Here is a 17,222-nt window from a genome sequence, read left to right on the forward strand (position 1 = left end):
TAATAGCGGGGGAATTCGTATCTACACTCAGAAGGGACTTTACCTTTAGAAAAGTTGATCCATTTTCATTGACGTTGAGTGTATTTCTCAGATGATTTTTCGGGCTCGGTCCCTAATCTCTTAAAAACTTTTATTGAAGTGGGTTCAATAATAATAACAAAATCCATTCTAGTCGAATAAAAACAAAAAAACACCTCTACATAATAATGTCAATGATGTCACAGAATTAATAATATAAAAGTTTCGAATTCCTTACTTGTTGTTTTTCTTATTTTTTCGCAACTGTATTAAAAAACGTCGTTCGATACACGTGCGGAAATGTCATTCTTCACTCGTCCCGAGTCTTGCCACTCGCCTACGGCTCGTGCCAAGATATCTCGGTACTCGAGAAGTAATTACTATTATGCTAGTGCGGAAAGTATGTCATTACTTCTCGAGTACCGAGATATCTTGGCACGAGCCGTAGGCGAGTAGCAAGACTCGGGACGAGTGAAGAATGACATTTCCGCACGTGTATCGAACGACGTTTTTTAATACAGTTGCGAAAAAATAAGAAAAACAACAAGTAAGGAATTCGAAACTTTTATATTATTAATTCTGTGACATCATTGACATTGACATTATGTAGAGGTGTTTTTTTGCTTTTATAGGTTCAAATTTAAGTGACAGCTCAATTCAGGAAACAATCAGGGTGGTCTCTTCTTTGGAGATAACAAAACGTGTTATCTCCGAATGGGCTGTTTCATGAATTCGAAACATATAAATAGTTTGGTATAGCTTTTTAAACGGGCTTGTTCCTGTAACCAAAGAGGATATAATATAGAGCGGTTTCATAATAAATTTTGTAAATTCACTGCCATCTATCGACACACTTTAAAACTAAAAATGAAGATTTATAAAAATACGATAAAATGTATTTAAACATGGATAAATGTTTTTTTTTTGCATTAATTATTTTTATTATTTTGACCCATGTTCTTTCACTGATATGCGTTAAAATTGTTAAATAACAAACGAAACCGTCAACGCCCTCTATACGAGAGTAGGCCAAAGGTAGTAGCGACATCTAATCGAGAATCAAATTTTCGTCATTTTCGAGGCACGTTTTTTCCTTAGACTGTATCCATCTATTAGGGAATTATATCTATCTTTGCTGTAACTTATGCTGGTGCTATTAGCAGTAAGCAGTGTAACCACTGCATAAAGGAAATAATCTTTTGTTTAACAGATTAGAGCCCGAGCCCGAAAAAATCACCAGAGATAATTCATACTATAACCTACTACATAAAGCAATTTGCTATGACTGAGCTGTACTGTTGACAAAAATAATTACTATTATTATAGATCTACAATGATGACGCTTACCTACGCCACAGAATAAGTAATACTTAGTATGATCATACAGAACGGCCACGCACTGCCCCGCCCCGACTCGAATTACCTCGCCCCGCGACAGGAGATTGACAAGCTTTTGGCAAACGTAATTATCAGTTTTTATAAATAAAAAATAGAGTTTACTGTAATCTGATAAAAAACAGTGATGAGTAAATAAGGCTCAGTTTTGCATATAGGTACTTAATAATATTATTATAATAGGCAGATTTATAGCTATTCCTTAATAAATACTATACTTGATCATACATCACAGACATGAATATCACATATCCCAATTTTTTAACAGACTATCGAGAGAAACGGTAAGTTTACATAATTTTGTGAGTACGAAATATTTGTTTCAAATTTTTTTTGCGAAGGTAATAGAGACTACAGAATAAACATTTGTGATTATAATTATATAAGTACAACGACCGATTTTTATCAACCTGTTCATTGAAATTGTGAATAGCCAACATTCCCCTTTTTTTATAAATAAATATTATTAAATAAATAAATATTAGGGGACATGAACAAGTTTGGGAACAAATCAAATTATTTTATTAAATATTTTGATTTGTGTTTTTTAAGTAGTTACACTACTATATATAAATATAGAGCTGGTCAAATACGCCTAGTCTTACTAAGATGGCATATAGTCGAGAAATTCGGACGGGCACCGCCGTGGCGGGGTGGCCTAGGGGTTCATGGCGTTAGCCGCGATAGCTAAAGACGCCGGTTCGAATCCGGCCTTCACCACTGGAGGGCTTCGTCACTTTTTTTTTAATATATGACATCTATTACAGTTTTTAATTAGGGGACATCTTAACCTAGCTCCAAACTAATCTAAGCTTGTACTATGGGTGCTAGGCGACAATATACATACTTATATACATTTATTTTTCAGCACGTGTGACATTACAGTAAAACATACCGACAGCCCAATCGTGAACATTGTAATGTGTTATTATAATAATGTTGGGCCATTACCTTGCGTCGCCTGTTTATAATAAATGGGGATCATTAACATAAAAAAATAATCGGTTTGTAATGTGAGGTTGATGTATAAACATCAACACTTAACTGTCAACCGATGGACCCTATGCCTTTTAAATTAATTTTTAACAAGCAGAAACGTCTGCGAACCATGCTATTAAGCATTAAGCTTAGAAGTAGAGTAAATTGGCAGAGCGCTGGAGTATCGATTCAGAGGCTGTGAGTTCAAGTCTCACCCAAGGCAGTAATTTTTCCACTTTTAAATTTATTCTAAGCTTAATAGCATCGTTCGCAGACGATTCTGCTTATTAAAAATTAGTTTAGAATGGGTAGAACATCGTAAGTGGATAATTTCCAATATGATTTGGAACTCCGGTGGCCGTTTAAGAAGTGTAACGCTCTTACGGTAGATGTCGCTAGGGTCCCCTAGACTAGACCCATTTAGTGGGAAGATTTGTTGACTATGGATGAGGTCTTGGTGGCTCAGTTGGCAGAGCGCTGGAGTATCGATCCAGTGGCCGTGAGTTCAAGTCTCACCGAAGGCAGTAATTTTTCCACTTTTAAATTTATTCTAAGCTTAATAGCATCGTTCGCAGACGTTTCTGCTTGTAAAAAAAAATTAATTTAGAATGGGTATCACATCGTAACTGGTGAGTTTCGAATATGACTTGGAACTCCGGTTGCCGTTTAAGAAGTGTAACGCTCTTACGGTAGATGTCGGTAGGGTCCCCTAGACCCATATAGTGGGAAGATTTGCTGACAATGGATGTCTTGGTAGCTCAGTTGGTCGATCCAGAGGCCGTGAGTTCAAGTCTCACCCAAGGCAGTAATTTTTTCACAAATTTATTTTAAGCTTATGCCTTTTGTAATAAAGTCCATCGGTGGACCGACAGTTAACAGCGTGGGCGATGGTGCCTACTGGTTTTAAACAATATTTGGGCGATCGGGCTATAGTTAGGATATGTTAGACATGTAACAAAACCTATACAGTACGACTCATTGACATACTATAAAGAAGGAACATTCTTATTTTTATGATATAAGCTTTTCTGAATTTACTTCACTTAAATAAAACGGCATGGCAGCATAATTCACAATCTATTAGGGTTTTGTACCCAACGGGTAAAAACGGGACCCTATTGCTGAAACTTCTCTGTCCGTCTGCCTGTCACCAGGCTGTATCTCATGAACCGTGAAAGTATTTCTGATGCCGCTATAACAACAAATACTAAAAACAGAATAAAATAAATATTTAAGTGGGGATCCCATACAACAAACGTGGTTTTTTTGCCGATTTTGCGAAATAGTACGGAACCCTTCGTGCGCGAGTCCGACTCGTACTTGGCCGGTTTTTAGTAATTATTTAACTACAAAATATTACTCATTTTATTTCTCATTTTAAAACTAGTAGCTAGTTTGCTCTGAAACTTTGTACATACAATAGGATAAGGTATGTATATCTATCTGTAATTAGTGTATGTAGCTTCAGATACCATACTCGTAGTTAAAAAATACAGCGTAGGTATTTAAGTTTTTCATACAAAACTAGTTTTTGCTCTATTTCAGTTGTTTTATAAACTGGAGCTATATAAACTAATTTGAGACCTAGATATACCACATGTCATTGTGTGTGCAAAGTTTCATTACAATCCAACACGTAGTTTTAAAATGAGAACGAAACTCTGTTTGTATGGGAAGGTGAAATTCGGCCGAGCTTGCAGGGGACTCTTATGACGTCACACGACTCTCAATACAGCCTTAAACTTGGCAACATAGCGCGCCATCTATGTATAACCTTCAACAACGCGAAGTCACATAACTGCGCTCTCCAGCGCAAACTATACTCATGGCAAATAGCATAGATTGAAGTTACATTTTCTGCCGACAGGTGGAACGGCCGGGCATGGAAGAAAAAAAAACTGACGAAAAAGGAAGTAATGTTTTTCGAGTTTATGTTTGTTTGTACTTATTTAGTACACCATGCCACCAAACGGATAGGCAGATTGCAACGGATATAATGGACATAAAATTCAAACAGGTTTTGGAACAATCATATCATCATCTATTTCATGTTCATGGTAGTAAGAATAGATTGTTGCTATTAAATTTATCTTTATTTTGCGGGGTCAAACGAGTTCTAGATTGATCAAAAACTTATATGTGTGTTGAGGACGATCCCTCCACGTTCACTGATTATAAAGTTACATTCTCGAGAAGTTTTGCCGATACGTCATTTTTGTACTTCGTAGTACATTGTGGTATTTGTGGTCAAGTCCCGTATAACATCGAAATCGGGATTCTACTTAACATTTTTTCTAGTTTACCTAGAACATTATCTGTAACACACGGCAAACCATTGTAAAACAATATGTGATTGGTCAACAACTTGTAAAGAATCAGCGAGAGAAATATTAGTACCTATACTCTAATTGAGGTAATAGTTTGCGGTATAATTTCGTAGGTTTTTTTTTTATAAAACCAAGTTCACTGATGTTTGAAATAGCTATTTTGACTTGATTCATAGATCCATGGCATCTTTCGACTATAGGTTTTGAACAATATTTTTTTTATATCCTGTACTCCATTATAATGCGTTAATAATGATTTAATAACATAAATTATGACATTATTAACGTTTTATTTGACTTTTGACTTCGAAAAAAAATATTTTAGCATATGACGACTCCATGGATTCTAGAACCACGCGCTTACGTTTTGGTCGTGTGGTACAGGTTGCGATTGCGACAAATTCATTGTTTGGCCCATACCAATAATACACCTTCTCTATAGTAATCCATACTAATATTATAAATGCGAAAGTCTGTCTGTCTGTGTGTTACCTCTTCACGCTTAAACCGCTGAACCGATTTAGTTGAAATTTGGTATACAAATAGTTTGAGTCCCGGGGAAGGACATAGGATACTTTTTATCCCAGAACTCACCCCTCAAGGGGGTGAAAAGGGGGGAGGAAATTTGTATGGGGAATCAATAACCGCTGAACCGATTTAGATAAAACTTGGTATGGGGATAGTTTGAGCTGTGGGAAATGATATAGAATAACTTTTATCCCCGAAATCATCCCTTAAGGGTGTAAAAAATGGGGTGGAAATGTATAGTGTGGACCAATTTGGGGGTGAAAAAGGATGGATTAAAAAGCAGATTTGTTTAAGAATTAAGGTACCCAAATTACTAATTCCACGCAGACGAAGTCGCGGGCAAAAGCTAGTAATAACTAAATGCTTTGAGCGTCTGTTGTGAAAGTCTCCTTGAGAGTAAAATAAATTATTAGTACCACTGAAAATCCATAACATGTCGAAGACCAAATAAAATCTTGTCAGGGTACAGCAAGTGTATGAACTCGCACTAAACACCAATCAATGCGTGAACAGGCCCTAAGACAAAACTGTGTTTTCATACGCCAATTTCGTCGTCTCATGGACAAAAGGCACACGTTAAAAGCTCTAGGGCTGAGTGAGGAATGGCTCAAATCCGATAAGATAAATGAGTATGTGTGCGTGAGAAAACGGCTTGTCATTAAGTTACATTTTTGTCTTAGCGACCAACACTGTATCTGTGATAATGTACAAATACTACAAATAAGAATGGATTTTACCTTTAGGGGGCCCGAAGAGGACCACGTCCATGGCCTTGAGGGCCAGTTTCTGCTTGTGTATGGGGTCCTTGATGCCAAGGACGTTGCTTACGTACTGCATGTTGTTCACCGCCAACCTGAGGAAGGAAAGATTTTTACGAATATTATTTTAAACGCGCGTTTGTTTTATGCGATAAAAGCAGCGTTGAACGCATGCGCATGCTTCCCGCTGCATTTACGGCAGAAAACAATATAGTGTTTTTAGATTATCTGATGTAAAATGGGTGTGCGGCAAACGCAACCGCGCGCTTTCAACCAACAGCAGTGTTGATTGAAACCCATCTAATATGTGATTTATTTATTTGTTACAGGTTAGTAAAAAGGCTATTATTGACACCATGAAAGGCCTACTGTAAGGGGGTAAAGGTAAAGCTTCAAAAGTGAATCACTAGGGTAGAACTTTATGAAACCATTTTTTTTAATACTTTTGTTGGTGGGTGGTAAAGCTTTTTAGTGTTATACGTAAATAAACACCACCTTTACATCAGAAAAGGATGACCACATCTACTTGCGCGGCGCCGCTTCAAAGGTTTTGGCGATTTTAGTTGATAGTTCCTTATTTATTAACATTTTTTTTCTGCATTTCTGCATGAAACGTTGACTGCTTTCACTTCTTTCTTTACAAGACAGAGCGTTTTTACATTGTATAATCCAAAACTGCTAGAAAGTGCCATTACAGCATCAAGTCCGTTTAGTTTAACCAAAGAATAAATAATAGTACTAGGTACAGAAGTTTCACTCTCCAACAAAACCCGTCTATTATGGCAGATATGAGCGCGAGCAGGCGTCCGTTCCTTAGCGGTGCAATTACTATGGCTAGACACCAAAATTGGTGTGGGCCGCATGTACTTGTAGCGACGCGACGAAATCGCGGAGTGAGCCACGCCTGGTTTAACTAACGCTTTCTTTGACTAATTACCATTTACTAAATTAATTAATAAAAAGCTAATATTGTCTTCGGTTACCGCGATAGTTACTCATGAAATAAAACTATGAAAACGGATTATATCGCGTATATTGAATTTATAATACATCCCGACGTTTCGAACCCTTTACAGCGTTCGTGGTCAACGGGTGACTGAGGAAAAATTACAAAGTGCAAAAATACCCACATACTAAAATAATGAACAATCATAGACTATAAACTTTAAGGCTGATTGTACATGCAAAATCGGTTCATAAGGCTAGTTATGCACTACAATTATTATGCATGTACAACCAGCCTTAAAGTTTATAGTCTATGATTGTTGTGAGTGTTGTATGTTGTAAAAAGCTACTTTTTTACATTTTGCTTCTTTGTGGTCGTATCAAACAACCGATATCAGATTAAACAATGTGAAAACACTGAGTGTACGGTCTAAGCGGCGAACATTCAGCGGAGCGTTCGGTAGGGCGTACAGCGTAGCTATCGTTCGAGCGTTCACTCAGTTCATACAATATGTGGCGTTCCATGCCTAAAGGGTCCTTATGCTCCATGTGCATAAGGACCCTTCTCTGGTGGAATGCGGTAGCGGTAACCTGGGCAGCGTAGCGCCTGTGACTTTGTGTTGCAGAAACAGACTCCTGTACTGCGGGAGGTCTACAGACTAGGCCAGCCATTCCACCGTACAGATAGACGCTAAGCATAGGTACAAGACAGTAACGTTTGCTATCTCTCAAAGACTAACGTTACCTGGGCAGCGTAGCGCCTGTAACTTTGTGTTGCAGAAACAGACTCCTGTACTGCGGGAGGTCTACAGACTAGGTCAGCCATTCCACCGTACAGATAGACGCTAAGTATAGGTACAAGTCAGTAACGTTTGCTATCTCTAAATGACTAACGTTACCTGGGCAGCGTAGCGCCTGTGACTTTGTGTTGCAGAAACAGACTCCTGTACTGCGGGAGGTCTACAGACTAGGTCAGCCATCCCACCGTACAGATAGACGCTAAGCATAGGTACAAGACAGTAACGTTTGCTATCTCTAAAAGACTAACGTTACCTGGGCAGCGTAGCGCCTGTGACTTTGTGTTGCAGAAACAGACTCCTGTACTGCGGTAGGTCTACAGACTGTGTTAGCCATTCCACCGTCTGCTCCGCCGTCCAATTGTGAACCTGAAATGAAAGTTATAAATCAGGGCGATAGTACAAAAAGATAAAAAACCGGCCAAGTGCGAGTCGCGGACTCGCGCACCGAGGGTTCCGTACTTTTTAGTATTTGTTGTTATAGCGGCAACAGAAATACATCATCTGTGAAAATTTCAACTGTCTAGCTATCACGGTTCATGAGATACAGCCTGGTGACAGACTGACAGACGGACGGACAGACGGACAGCGGAGTCTTAGTAATAGGGTCCCGTTTTTACCCTTTGGGTACGGAACCCTAAAAAGCACGATTTCTCAAAAACTGCTGGCTGAACCCACTGCACCTTCAAGATAATGTGCAGAAATTTTTAAACACATCGCGCTCTTAGTTACTTCTGCTGCTATCTGAACAAAATAACGATATGTTGAGGTAACTTACTTCTGATTTAAGCCAAGCCTCCCAAAGCTCCTTGACGGATATGTGCATGTCATCGTTGTGGTGAAAGGCTCGCTGTCGCTTCTCGTAACCGCTGTCATATTGCAACTCCTCGCGGAGGAACTGGAATAAGAGACAACTTAGGTCATTATTAAGAAAGTAGAAGCTAATCTGAACAGGAGGGGGTGTGTCTGAGGTTTGTATGGTTAATACCGAGTATTTTGGATTGAAAACTAAAGAAAATCTGACAGCATTACTCCTACTGAAGTCCCGTTAACATCGATAGTTGCTTGTGGAGTTGCGTGATGGCTTCAAGCCCTCGGTACTGACACCCGACTCTTTAACATAACCTAATAGTTTGTGACAGTAACTCACATCGTCACTCTCGCTAAGATCGACGTTGCCGTTAGCATCGTCGTCTAGTTGCTTGTGGAGCTGCGTGATGGCTTCAAGCCCTCGATACTGACACCCGACTCTTTAACATAACCTATAGTTTGTGACAGTAACTCACATCGTCACTCTCGCTAAGATCGACGTTGCCGTTAGCATCGTCGTCTAGTTGCTTGTGGAGCTGCGTGATGGCTTCAAACCCTCGGCCCTGACACCCGACTCTTTAACATAACCTATAGTTTGTAACAGTAACTCACATCGTCACTCTCGCTAAGGTCGACGTTGCCGTTATCATCGTCGTCTAGTTGCTTGTGCAGCTGCGTGATGGCTTCGAGCCCCGCTCGGTCCTGGAGACATCCAGGCTCGTTGTGACATGCCTCCACGAGGACTGGAAATAGAAAATGATATGGTCAGATTTGTCTTAAGTTGCATGGCAATTATAGGTGATCTAAAAAGTAACACGAATCCGATAAACACCTACGAGATACTACTTTCAAGTAGTTTTTAAGTTTTAAACACATAGTTTCGCTATCAGACTTTATTAATCGATGATTGCATGATCAGCTGAAATTGATCATAATGCAATCTGTTTTTGGGACAGAAATAGCTTAACGAGCGAGGTGGTCAAAATGGTCTGAACATAACTTTTTTGTTAAGCGAATGAGCAATATGAGACGGGAGCATGGTTGCATGCTTTGCCGTCTCCGCACCTGGGCACACTGTTGGACAACGACTCTCTGAGAATTGCAGTGGCCCTAAGGTTGGGATGCAAAGTGTGCGACGCGCACCGATGCACAAATAAATAAATAAATAAACACCACTTTTTAAATGAAATAGTGCGGCGGGCAATGGTGTCGGCCAATATCCCGTGCATATTGGAACCGCCGGGCTTGTCACGGTCAGACGGTAAAAGACCCGACGGGCTCACCTTAGCTCCCTGGCGGAGGGGGCGGTGTCTTTTATGGGATGCAACATGTGATAGCACATTTGCTGCGTCCCAATGATTTTTGTTATTATTAAGGATAATTATAGAATAGTATGTTTAGAATAGTATTGTAATGTAATATGAGCATGTGTGAAAATTATTTTGAACTCTTCGCCGTTCGCTGCTGCCTGGAAATATTTATTTGAGTTTAAATAAATACCGTCTGTCTTATAGTGTTTAACTGCTAAGTAAACTTGAAGACGAAAGTTTGTTAGAAAAAAATCATACACTCGTAGCACATAACATTGTAATGTAAGATAATTATGACTTTCGAATTCATTTCAGGCGAATGAAATGATAGTTAATTTTCTGTTGTAGTAAACAAATGTGTCTGTCTATATTTACACCCTGTACGCATATTACATCTGCTAACGATAAATCCTACTGCTAACTATCAAAATGAAAACTTTGCAAATTGAGCTTGAATTTCATGGTAAGACGATTATAAAACAGCAGAATACGACTAGAGATAGGAGTTTGCTAGAGTTATCGATGAAAATTAAATGCTACCAAATGTAATTGTTTACGTGTAAGATAAGCAAAAGTGCCTGTTTTTCGCCCTACGTTACAATCATTATGAGAACATGTACGATATAAATCAAAATTAATTTAGCTTTCAGTTAGTAAGCTTACATGCAACATTTTAATTCGAAATACGTTCACATGTATTTATTTAAAACACCTACTAATTGACACCCAATTTGTGCATTACTGTACCTACAGTCAAAAATTTAATTTCCGTACCGTTATTTGGAAAACTTACATCTCTTGGGTTATTTTGACTCAAAATCGGATGAAAATAAAGATAAAAAATACCGGCCAAGAGCGAGTCGGCAAAAAATATCACGTTTGTTGTATGGGAGCCCCATTTAAATATTTATATTCATTATTATTTATCTCCACGGGACTTAATCGCGTAAAATAGTTTTAAATATAGTTATATAGTTTTTGTGTTATATTTATATTATTCCGTTTTTAGTATTTGTTGTTATAGCGGCAACAGAAAGACATCATCTGTGAAAATTTCAACTGTCTAGCTATCATGGTCCATGAGATACAGCCTGGTGACAGACAGACAGACAGACAGACGGACAGACGGACAGACGGACGGACAGACGGACAGCGGAGTCTTAGTAATAGCATAGAGTAACTTATACTAGAGCGGTACTGTCATAGTAAATTTTGTAACCCCAGTAAATTCACTGCCATCTGTCGACACACTTTAAAACTAAAAATAAATATTTATAAAAATACGATAAAATGTATTTAAATATGGATAAATGATTTTTTTATTTGCAATAATTATTTTTATATGATTTTGACCCATGTTCTTTCACTGGTATGCGTTAAAATTATAAATAACAAACGAAACAGTCAACGCCCTCTATACGAGTGTAGGCCAAAACTAGTGGCGCCATCTGATCGAGAATCAAATTTTCGTGATTTTCGAGGCACGTTTTTTCCTTAGACTGTATCCATCTATTACGGAGTTATATCTATCTTTGGTAATAGGGTCCCGTTTTTACCCTTTGGGTACGGAACCCTAAAAAGTATCCTAATAAGCATCCTAACAAATGTTAAAAGTATCCTAAGCTTATCATACAAGGTAAGGTAAGGTTATTCATACCTATGGGTGTCAGTTTTGTGACGTTCCATACAAAATGTACGTAAAAATGCGTCACAAAACTGTACTTTTTTTTCGGACACTTTTTTTCCTATTTAAATAATTTATCGAGTCCACGAGGACTATAGTCATATAGAATCACGAGATTCTGAGTAGAAATAACCTAAAAATTGATGGTTTTTCTACAAAAAGTAATTGGTACACATTTTTTTGTAGATGCTCATAAACACGACCATCTAAGACCACTGTACAACTGAGAAAACTTTGAAAATTATGTACTTTATATCTATACGACGCACCAAACTAAAATCACATGGCACAAGGCATGTCCATTATTTATATAATTTAAATAGTTTACTTTTAGGCTAACAGGTGTGAGTATTTAACACGTCGTAAGATAAGTATCTAAATCTATTTTAGACAAATATTTGATACTTGACACTTTAACGCCGGATGGTGAAACCGTGCGTTGAAGGTTGAAGGTCTTCAATCAATCTTTATGTACCTAGTCGGCTCATAAGTTCTGTCATATACATAGTATCAAATAAAATCAAAAGTTTAAGTTTATTCCGTATAATTTGTACAGCGTTTGAAAGCTTATAAACTAGAGAATCTAAATGTATAACATTTATTCAAAATGACCGCCATAATTATCTACACAGGCTTGAAGTCTTCGTGGCCAGTCGTCAATGGATTCACGCACCACTTTCATGTCGATATTGGCCACTGCCGTAGCAAGAGATTTTTTCAGCGAGTCTAGATTTGCATGAGGTTTTGAGCACACCTTTTCCTCTAAATACTGCCATATTTTATAGTCTAAAGGATTAAGATCTGGGCTAGAGGAGGGCCAATCTTCATGCCGTATAAAGTCGATTTTATTGGAGGCGAGCCAGGCTTGTGTAGACTTTGCCTTATGGGCTGGAGCAGAGTCCTGCTGGAAAACCCAATGCTGGTTTAGAAACATCGTATGGGATAGTGGTTTCACAATATTAGTCAACACCGTGTCTTGGTACACTTTGGCACTAGTTTTTACTCCTTTCTCACAAAAATGCATACTAGTGACGCCCGCATAAGAAACTCCCAGCCAAACCATCACAGATGAAGGGTGATGACCTCTTTGAATACGGGGAATGCTATTAGACGCTTCTTTACTATTGCGAGCGTACACTCTATCATTTTGTTTATTACAGTTTTCTTCTATGTCAAAAATTTTCTCGTCCGAAAACAGTATACAACGGTGCTTATTTTTAGCGTACTTCTTCAATAAAGCTTTAGATCTTTTAAGCCTTAAAGCTTTAAGCCGACCATTGAGAAGATGGCCAGTTTTTCGTTTATAAGCACGAAGTCTCAGGTCTTGATTAAGCACTCTTTTCACCGTGTTTTTGCTCAAACCCACCTGGAGGGCCATAACTTTTTGTTTCCTAGCGGGATTTCTGGCAATGCGTGCCCTAATTGCTTGTACAACCGCTGGAGTCCTAGCTGTACGCGGACGACCGCTTCTTTTCTTGTCATTTAAACTAGAGACCTCACTGTATCTTTCTATGGTACGATACACAAATCTTAGAGAGAATTTTAAATTTTCAAGTAGCTTAAAAATTTTAGTCGGCGAGTGACCACAACGATATAGTGCAATTATTGCGGTACGGCTATCTTTAAGCGTCCACTCCATGTTGAAGAAAACAGAAAATTGCAAAATTATACTACTCAAATATTTAATAAAGATTCGAAATTCAAATGCAGAACGGTTTTTGTTTTAGGAGTTCCAAATTTAAATTTTAAAGGCCAGTGACAGAACTTATGAGCCGACTAGGTAGAATGGCTCCATCGATACTGTCGATGATTTCGCCAACGTCAAAGTGGGATCCACGTGGGATCGAGTTATATTTCTTCAATCTTGATGTAAATCAGCCAGTGTACGGTAAAAGTATAAATAATACAATTATGGCCTCTAGCGCTCTATCCAGATACGGTTAGAGGTAGAAATACCAAATGCTCTTAGAGCACGACGTTGTTCGGTAGTTGTGATATTATGAGCTCTTGTATAGCGATAGCGACTATACAAGGGCCACGTGGAGCTACTTGGCGTTGACGCCAAAACGGTGGATAAACTCGTATCTAGATTAATTCTTCATTATCCGCACACGTCTTCATTAGTTTACTGCATAATAAGCTATCAGTATTACACTTCAAACAACGTTAATGAGAAAAAACAAAAAATTAATCCCGACTCGATGTCGCCAAGATGGCGGTCGTCAAGCAACTCCGAAGGTCTTCAAACTCGCGTGTGCTGACCGTCGACTCGGTTAACCTTTTCGACGCCGTGTCAAACACAAAAGCAGTCATCCAGACGCCACGTCACCGAAGTGTCAAAACTGAAATTGAACTTTATGCATATGCATGTAGGTCTATGTTGCTCTGTGGTCTACGACCGATTAATCCGTCTTTGGCGTTGAACCTACGGTGCGTATATATTCCAAAAGGTTAAATGACCATGATTCGTACACTTTATTAAATTATTACAAATAGGTAGTCTACAACGAGGTATTTGGCTATTTATAGAGGTGTGTCAAAAACTATAAAAATGTTAGCCTATAGTTTAAATGCCAAGTGCCAAGCTTAATTTTTAAATAGTTCGCTGGCCACGCACTTCTTTAAAATAAACTTTTCTTTGGTAGGTGTCGTTTAGTCTGATCTTGTGAATTGTCGTAGGCTGTGTTACAGACATTTAAACTAATTATGTGCTATATAGAATAGAACTAGGTTAATCTATAAAGTAATTAAGTTAAACCGAATTAATTAAATTGTAGTTTCCTAAAATAAAGTTTGTTTGTCAAGGTAAAGATGAAATGAAGATCATTTGCAAGTGAGTACAGTACTAACAAAATATTATTTTGCTTTCATCATAATATATAAAGTACAGTTTGTTAAAGTATTCTTAAACAAAAACATAAAACACGTGAATCGGTCATTCGGATATACTCGTAAATATGTACTATGATTGCCTTCATTATATAAGTATATCCTAGGCCACATGAAGTACTAAGTAATACGCTGTCCGTTCAGTTTAGAGAAATATAAATATTAAAAATTCAAATTATTTACCTACTTTAACATTTTAGCACCTGTGATAATATCTTGGATAACGCAACGAATGATGCAAAAATAAAAGCTCAAACAAGATTGTATCAGATTTTATACGCGTAGGTATCATTGTGCAAAAGATGTGCATCTTTGTGAAGCCGACTGTATCAAATAGTCGACACAAGTTTGACTCACACTTTCCGGTTTTTAAGCCTCGCAAGATATTTGAGTAATTTATAAACACTGTGTAATGTGTTGATGTGAGTTAAAAATAATTCAATTTTATAGATTAGTCAAATGTATTTTTGATGTAATGGCAGCTTTCATGCACGAATGGGAAGCCAACAATAACGGAAAACAACGGGTGGATTTATTGTTAGATTTTTGGAGGCGTAAAATGGGATTTATCTGTAGGAACAATTTTACGGTATTGAGACAAGCATATATATTAAATTAGACACACCCAAATTATTATTTTTAGACATATCACGAGTAGGTATATGCTTATTAACGGGGTAACCACATGTGTCTAGGATTAACAGTTTTTACATATTTTAGTATATGCATCATTGGTGTTGGCGCAAATGTTATGTGATTGAATCTTGTCAGCACTGTAATTACTACTATCGTCAGTGTATCATTATTAGTTTAGTACCTATCTACTATACCTACCACACATGTTATAAGTACCTCAATCCGATGACAATGCCACTTATACACTCTTGATTTATAAATCTTAGTGGGAATTGTCTCAGGATGTAGGTTGCACCTATTAATGTAAAAACCATTCTCTTCGTTTTATATTATCTTCCTATGTCTGTTTTTTTCCCCAATAAAGAAAAAATAAAAATAAAATAAGATGTTAGGTATTCCTTGGACGGCGCGCCGTACTAATGCGTCAATCCTGATGGAATTGAAAATCCAGTGCCGTTAATCAGCCATTTGCCTCCAGCGGATCCTAATCTACTATGGACACGTGGCCAGACAGGAGAAGGACAACCTTGAAAAGCGCATTATAGTTGGCATGTTAAATGCAGGACGGGGTAGTGGACATCCACCAACCCGCTGGGTAGACACTGTAAAGGCCTGCCAGGGATCTACACAGGCGCCTATTATCAGGAAGGCGGAAAATCGTGCAGAATGGAGAGCCTCGGTGTACAAAATAACGACCTTTATGTGGTCGCGACCCTCAACAATGCGGAACCGAGGAAGAAATGAAATGAAATGAAATATATATATATAAGAAGATGCATCATTGAGTCAAACCGCTAAAATCGACGCCAGACGAGCGGTAGACGAAGTTATTTTTGGCCAGCCGATATCGTTATCATTCCGAAATGATATCGCTCTATTTACTATTCCATAGAAAAGTACTCTACTGGTATTTTACTTTATCGTCTAGTTTATATTTTGCTTCTAATCTAACGGCCTAAATTCATTTTCAAACCTAGATAAATAAGTTAAGTATAATACACCGTATGGGACAGTTACCTACTTATTTTTTGGAATTTCGTGGTTAGTCCCATAATAAGTCAGCATGACACACAACACACCCGAAACCCCGAAACCCCTTTACCCGAAACCCGAAATCTCTTTTTAAAGCATTTGGAAGTCATTCAGGTACACATTTGCTAGCAAAATAAGTGTCATCATTCATCAAACAAATTAAAAAGTAATGTCTTGTTCTGGACGCCTGTACGGTTAAAGTATATTAGAGGGTGGGGCGGGTGAGGTGTTCAAAATGACCTGCAAACGCCCTTATTCTCTTAACCATAAAGTTGTGTTAAGTTCATTTTGATCATTTCGCCCGCTTGGCAACTTCTGCTGCTGACTGTACAATAGTTATTTGTTATACAAGGCTGCAGTGGTTATTTGGTGTGAGTGTTGAAATTGAAAGCTGAGCGAGCGAAGGAATCTGAGATTGAACCATGGGCGAAGCGAATGGATCAACGATATATTCCTGAGCGTAGCGACACGAGACGCCAAATAATTTTGCAGCCGTGCGGAACACACGACTTTTCACCTCACTACAGCGAGGAAAATGCGATGCAAAAAAATAAAATAAAGCCCTCTATTTAACCTATCAAATGTAAGATATAACAAACTCAAATCCAAACAAAATAAACAAGCGAAAAGCACACATATTCATCGTGTTCGAAATTCAAATGACTTTTGCACGCTAGCGGATAAAATATATTTTACATTACATATGGTGCTACTTTTTCGCACTAGTGCGTAAAAGAGCACTTTTCGTGCATATGACGAAAGTTTAAAGGGCCATATGTACTGTAAAACGTTGTACGATACACGTGCGAATAGGTAATTCGCAACTCGTGTCGATTTAAAACACTCCCTGCGGTCGTGTTTTAATTTATCGCCACTCGTTTCGAATTTCTTTTTTCCGCACTTGTATCGTAAATAACTATTATGCACGCAGATTTCGCGCTATAAACTGAGGTTTTCCGTACAGGGATTTGTCAAGATTTATCAAATTATAAGGAATGAACACGGGAAACAAATGAAACAGTTTTACATATAACTGCCTTAGCTGCCTGCGCTATTTTTTGTTGAAATTAGTGTCATGCAACTAATTACGTAGTGTAAATGCGACGTGAAAACTA

General features: G+C 38.1%; 1 protein-coding gene across 3 annotated transcripts in view; it reads right to left on the reverse strand.

The window, feature by feature from the left end:
- The window catches only part of LOC134747254 (stromal interaction molecule homolog), a 58,695-nt gene that overhangs the window by 25,254 nt on the left and 16,219 nt on the right, over nucleotides 1-17,222 (reverse strand). For all 3 annotated transcript variants that reach the window (XM_063681862.1, XM_063681863.1, XM_063681864.1), the window contains exons 2-5: nucleotides 9,169-9,299; nucleotides 8,525-8,644; nucleotides 8,003-8,115; nucleotides 5,984-6,099 (exon numbers count right to left, since the gene is read on the reverse strand). In XM_063681862.1, the coding sequence (XP_063537932.1) occupies nucleotides 5,984-6,099; nucleotides 8,003-8,115; nucleotides 8,525-8,644; nucleotides 9,169-9,299 (480 nt within the window). The remainder of the gene's footprint in view (nucleotides 1-5,983; nucleotides 6,100-8,002; nucleotides 8,116-8,524; nucleotides 8,645-9,168; nucleotides 9,300-17,222) is intronic.

This window comes from Cydia strobilella, chromosome 14 (genome assembly GCF_947568885.1).
Source record: "Cydia strobilella chromosome 14, ilCydStro3.1, whole genome shotgun sequence".
NCBI classification, from domain to species: domain Eukaryota; kingdom Metazoa; phylum Arthropoda; class Insecta; order Lepidoptera; family Tortricidae; genus Cydia; species Cydia strobilella.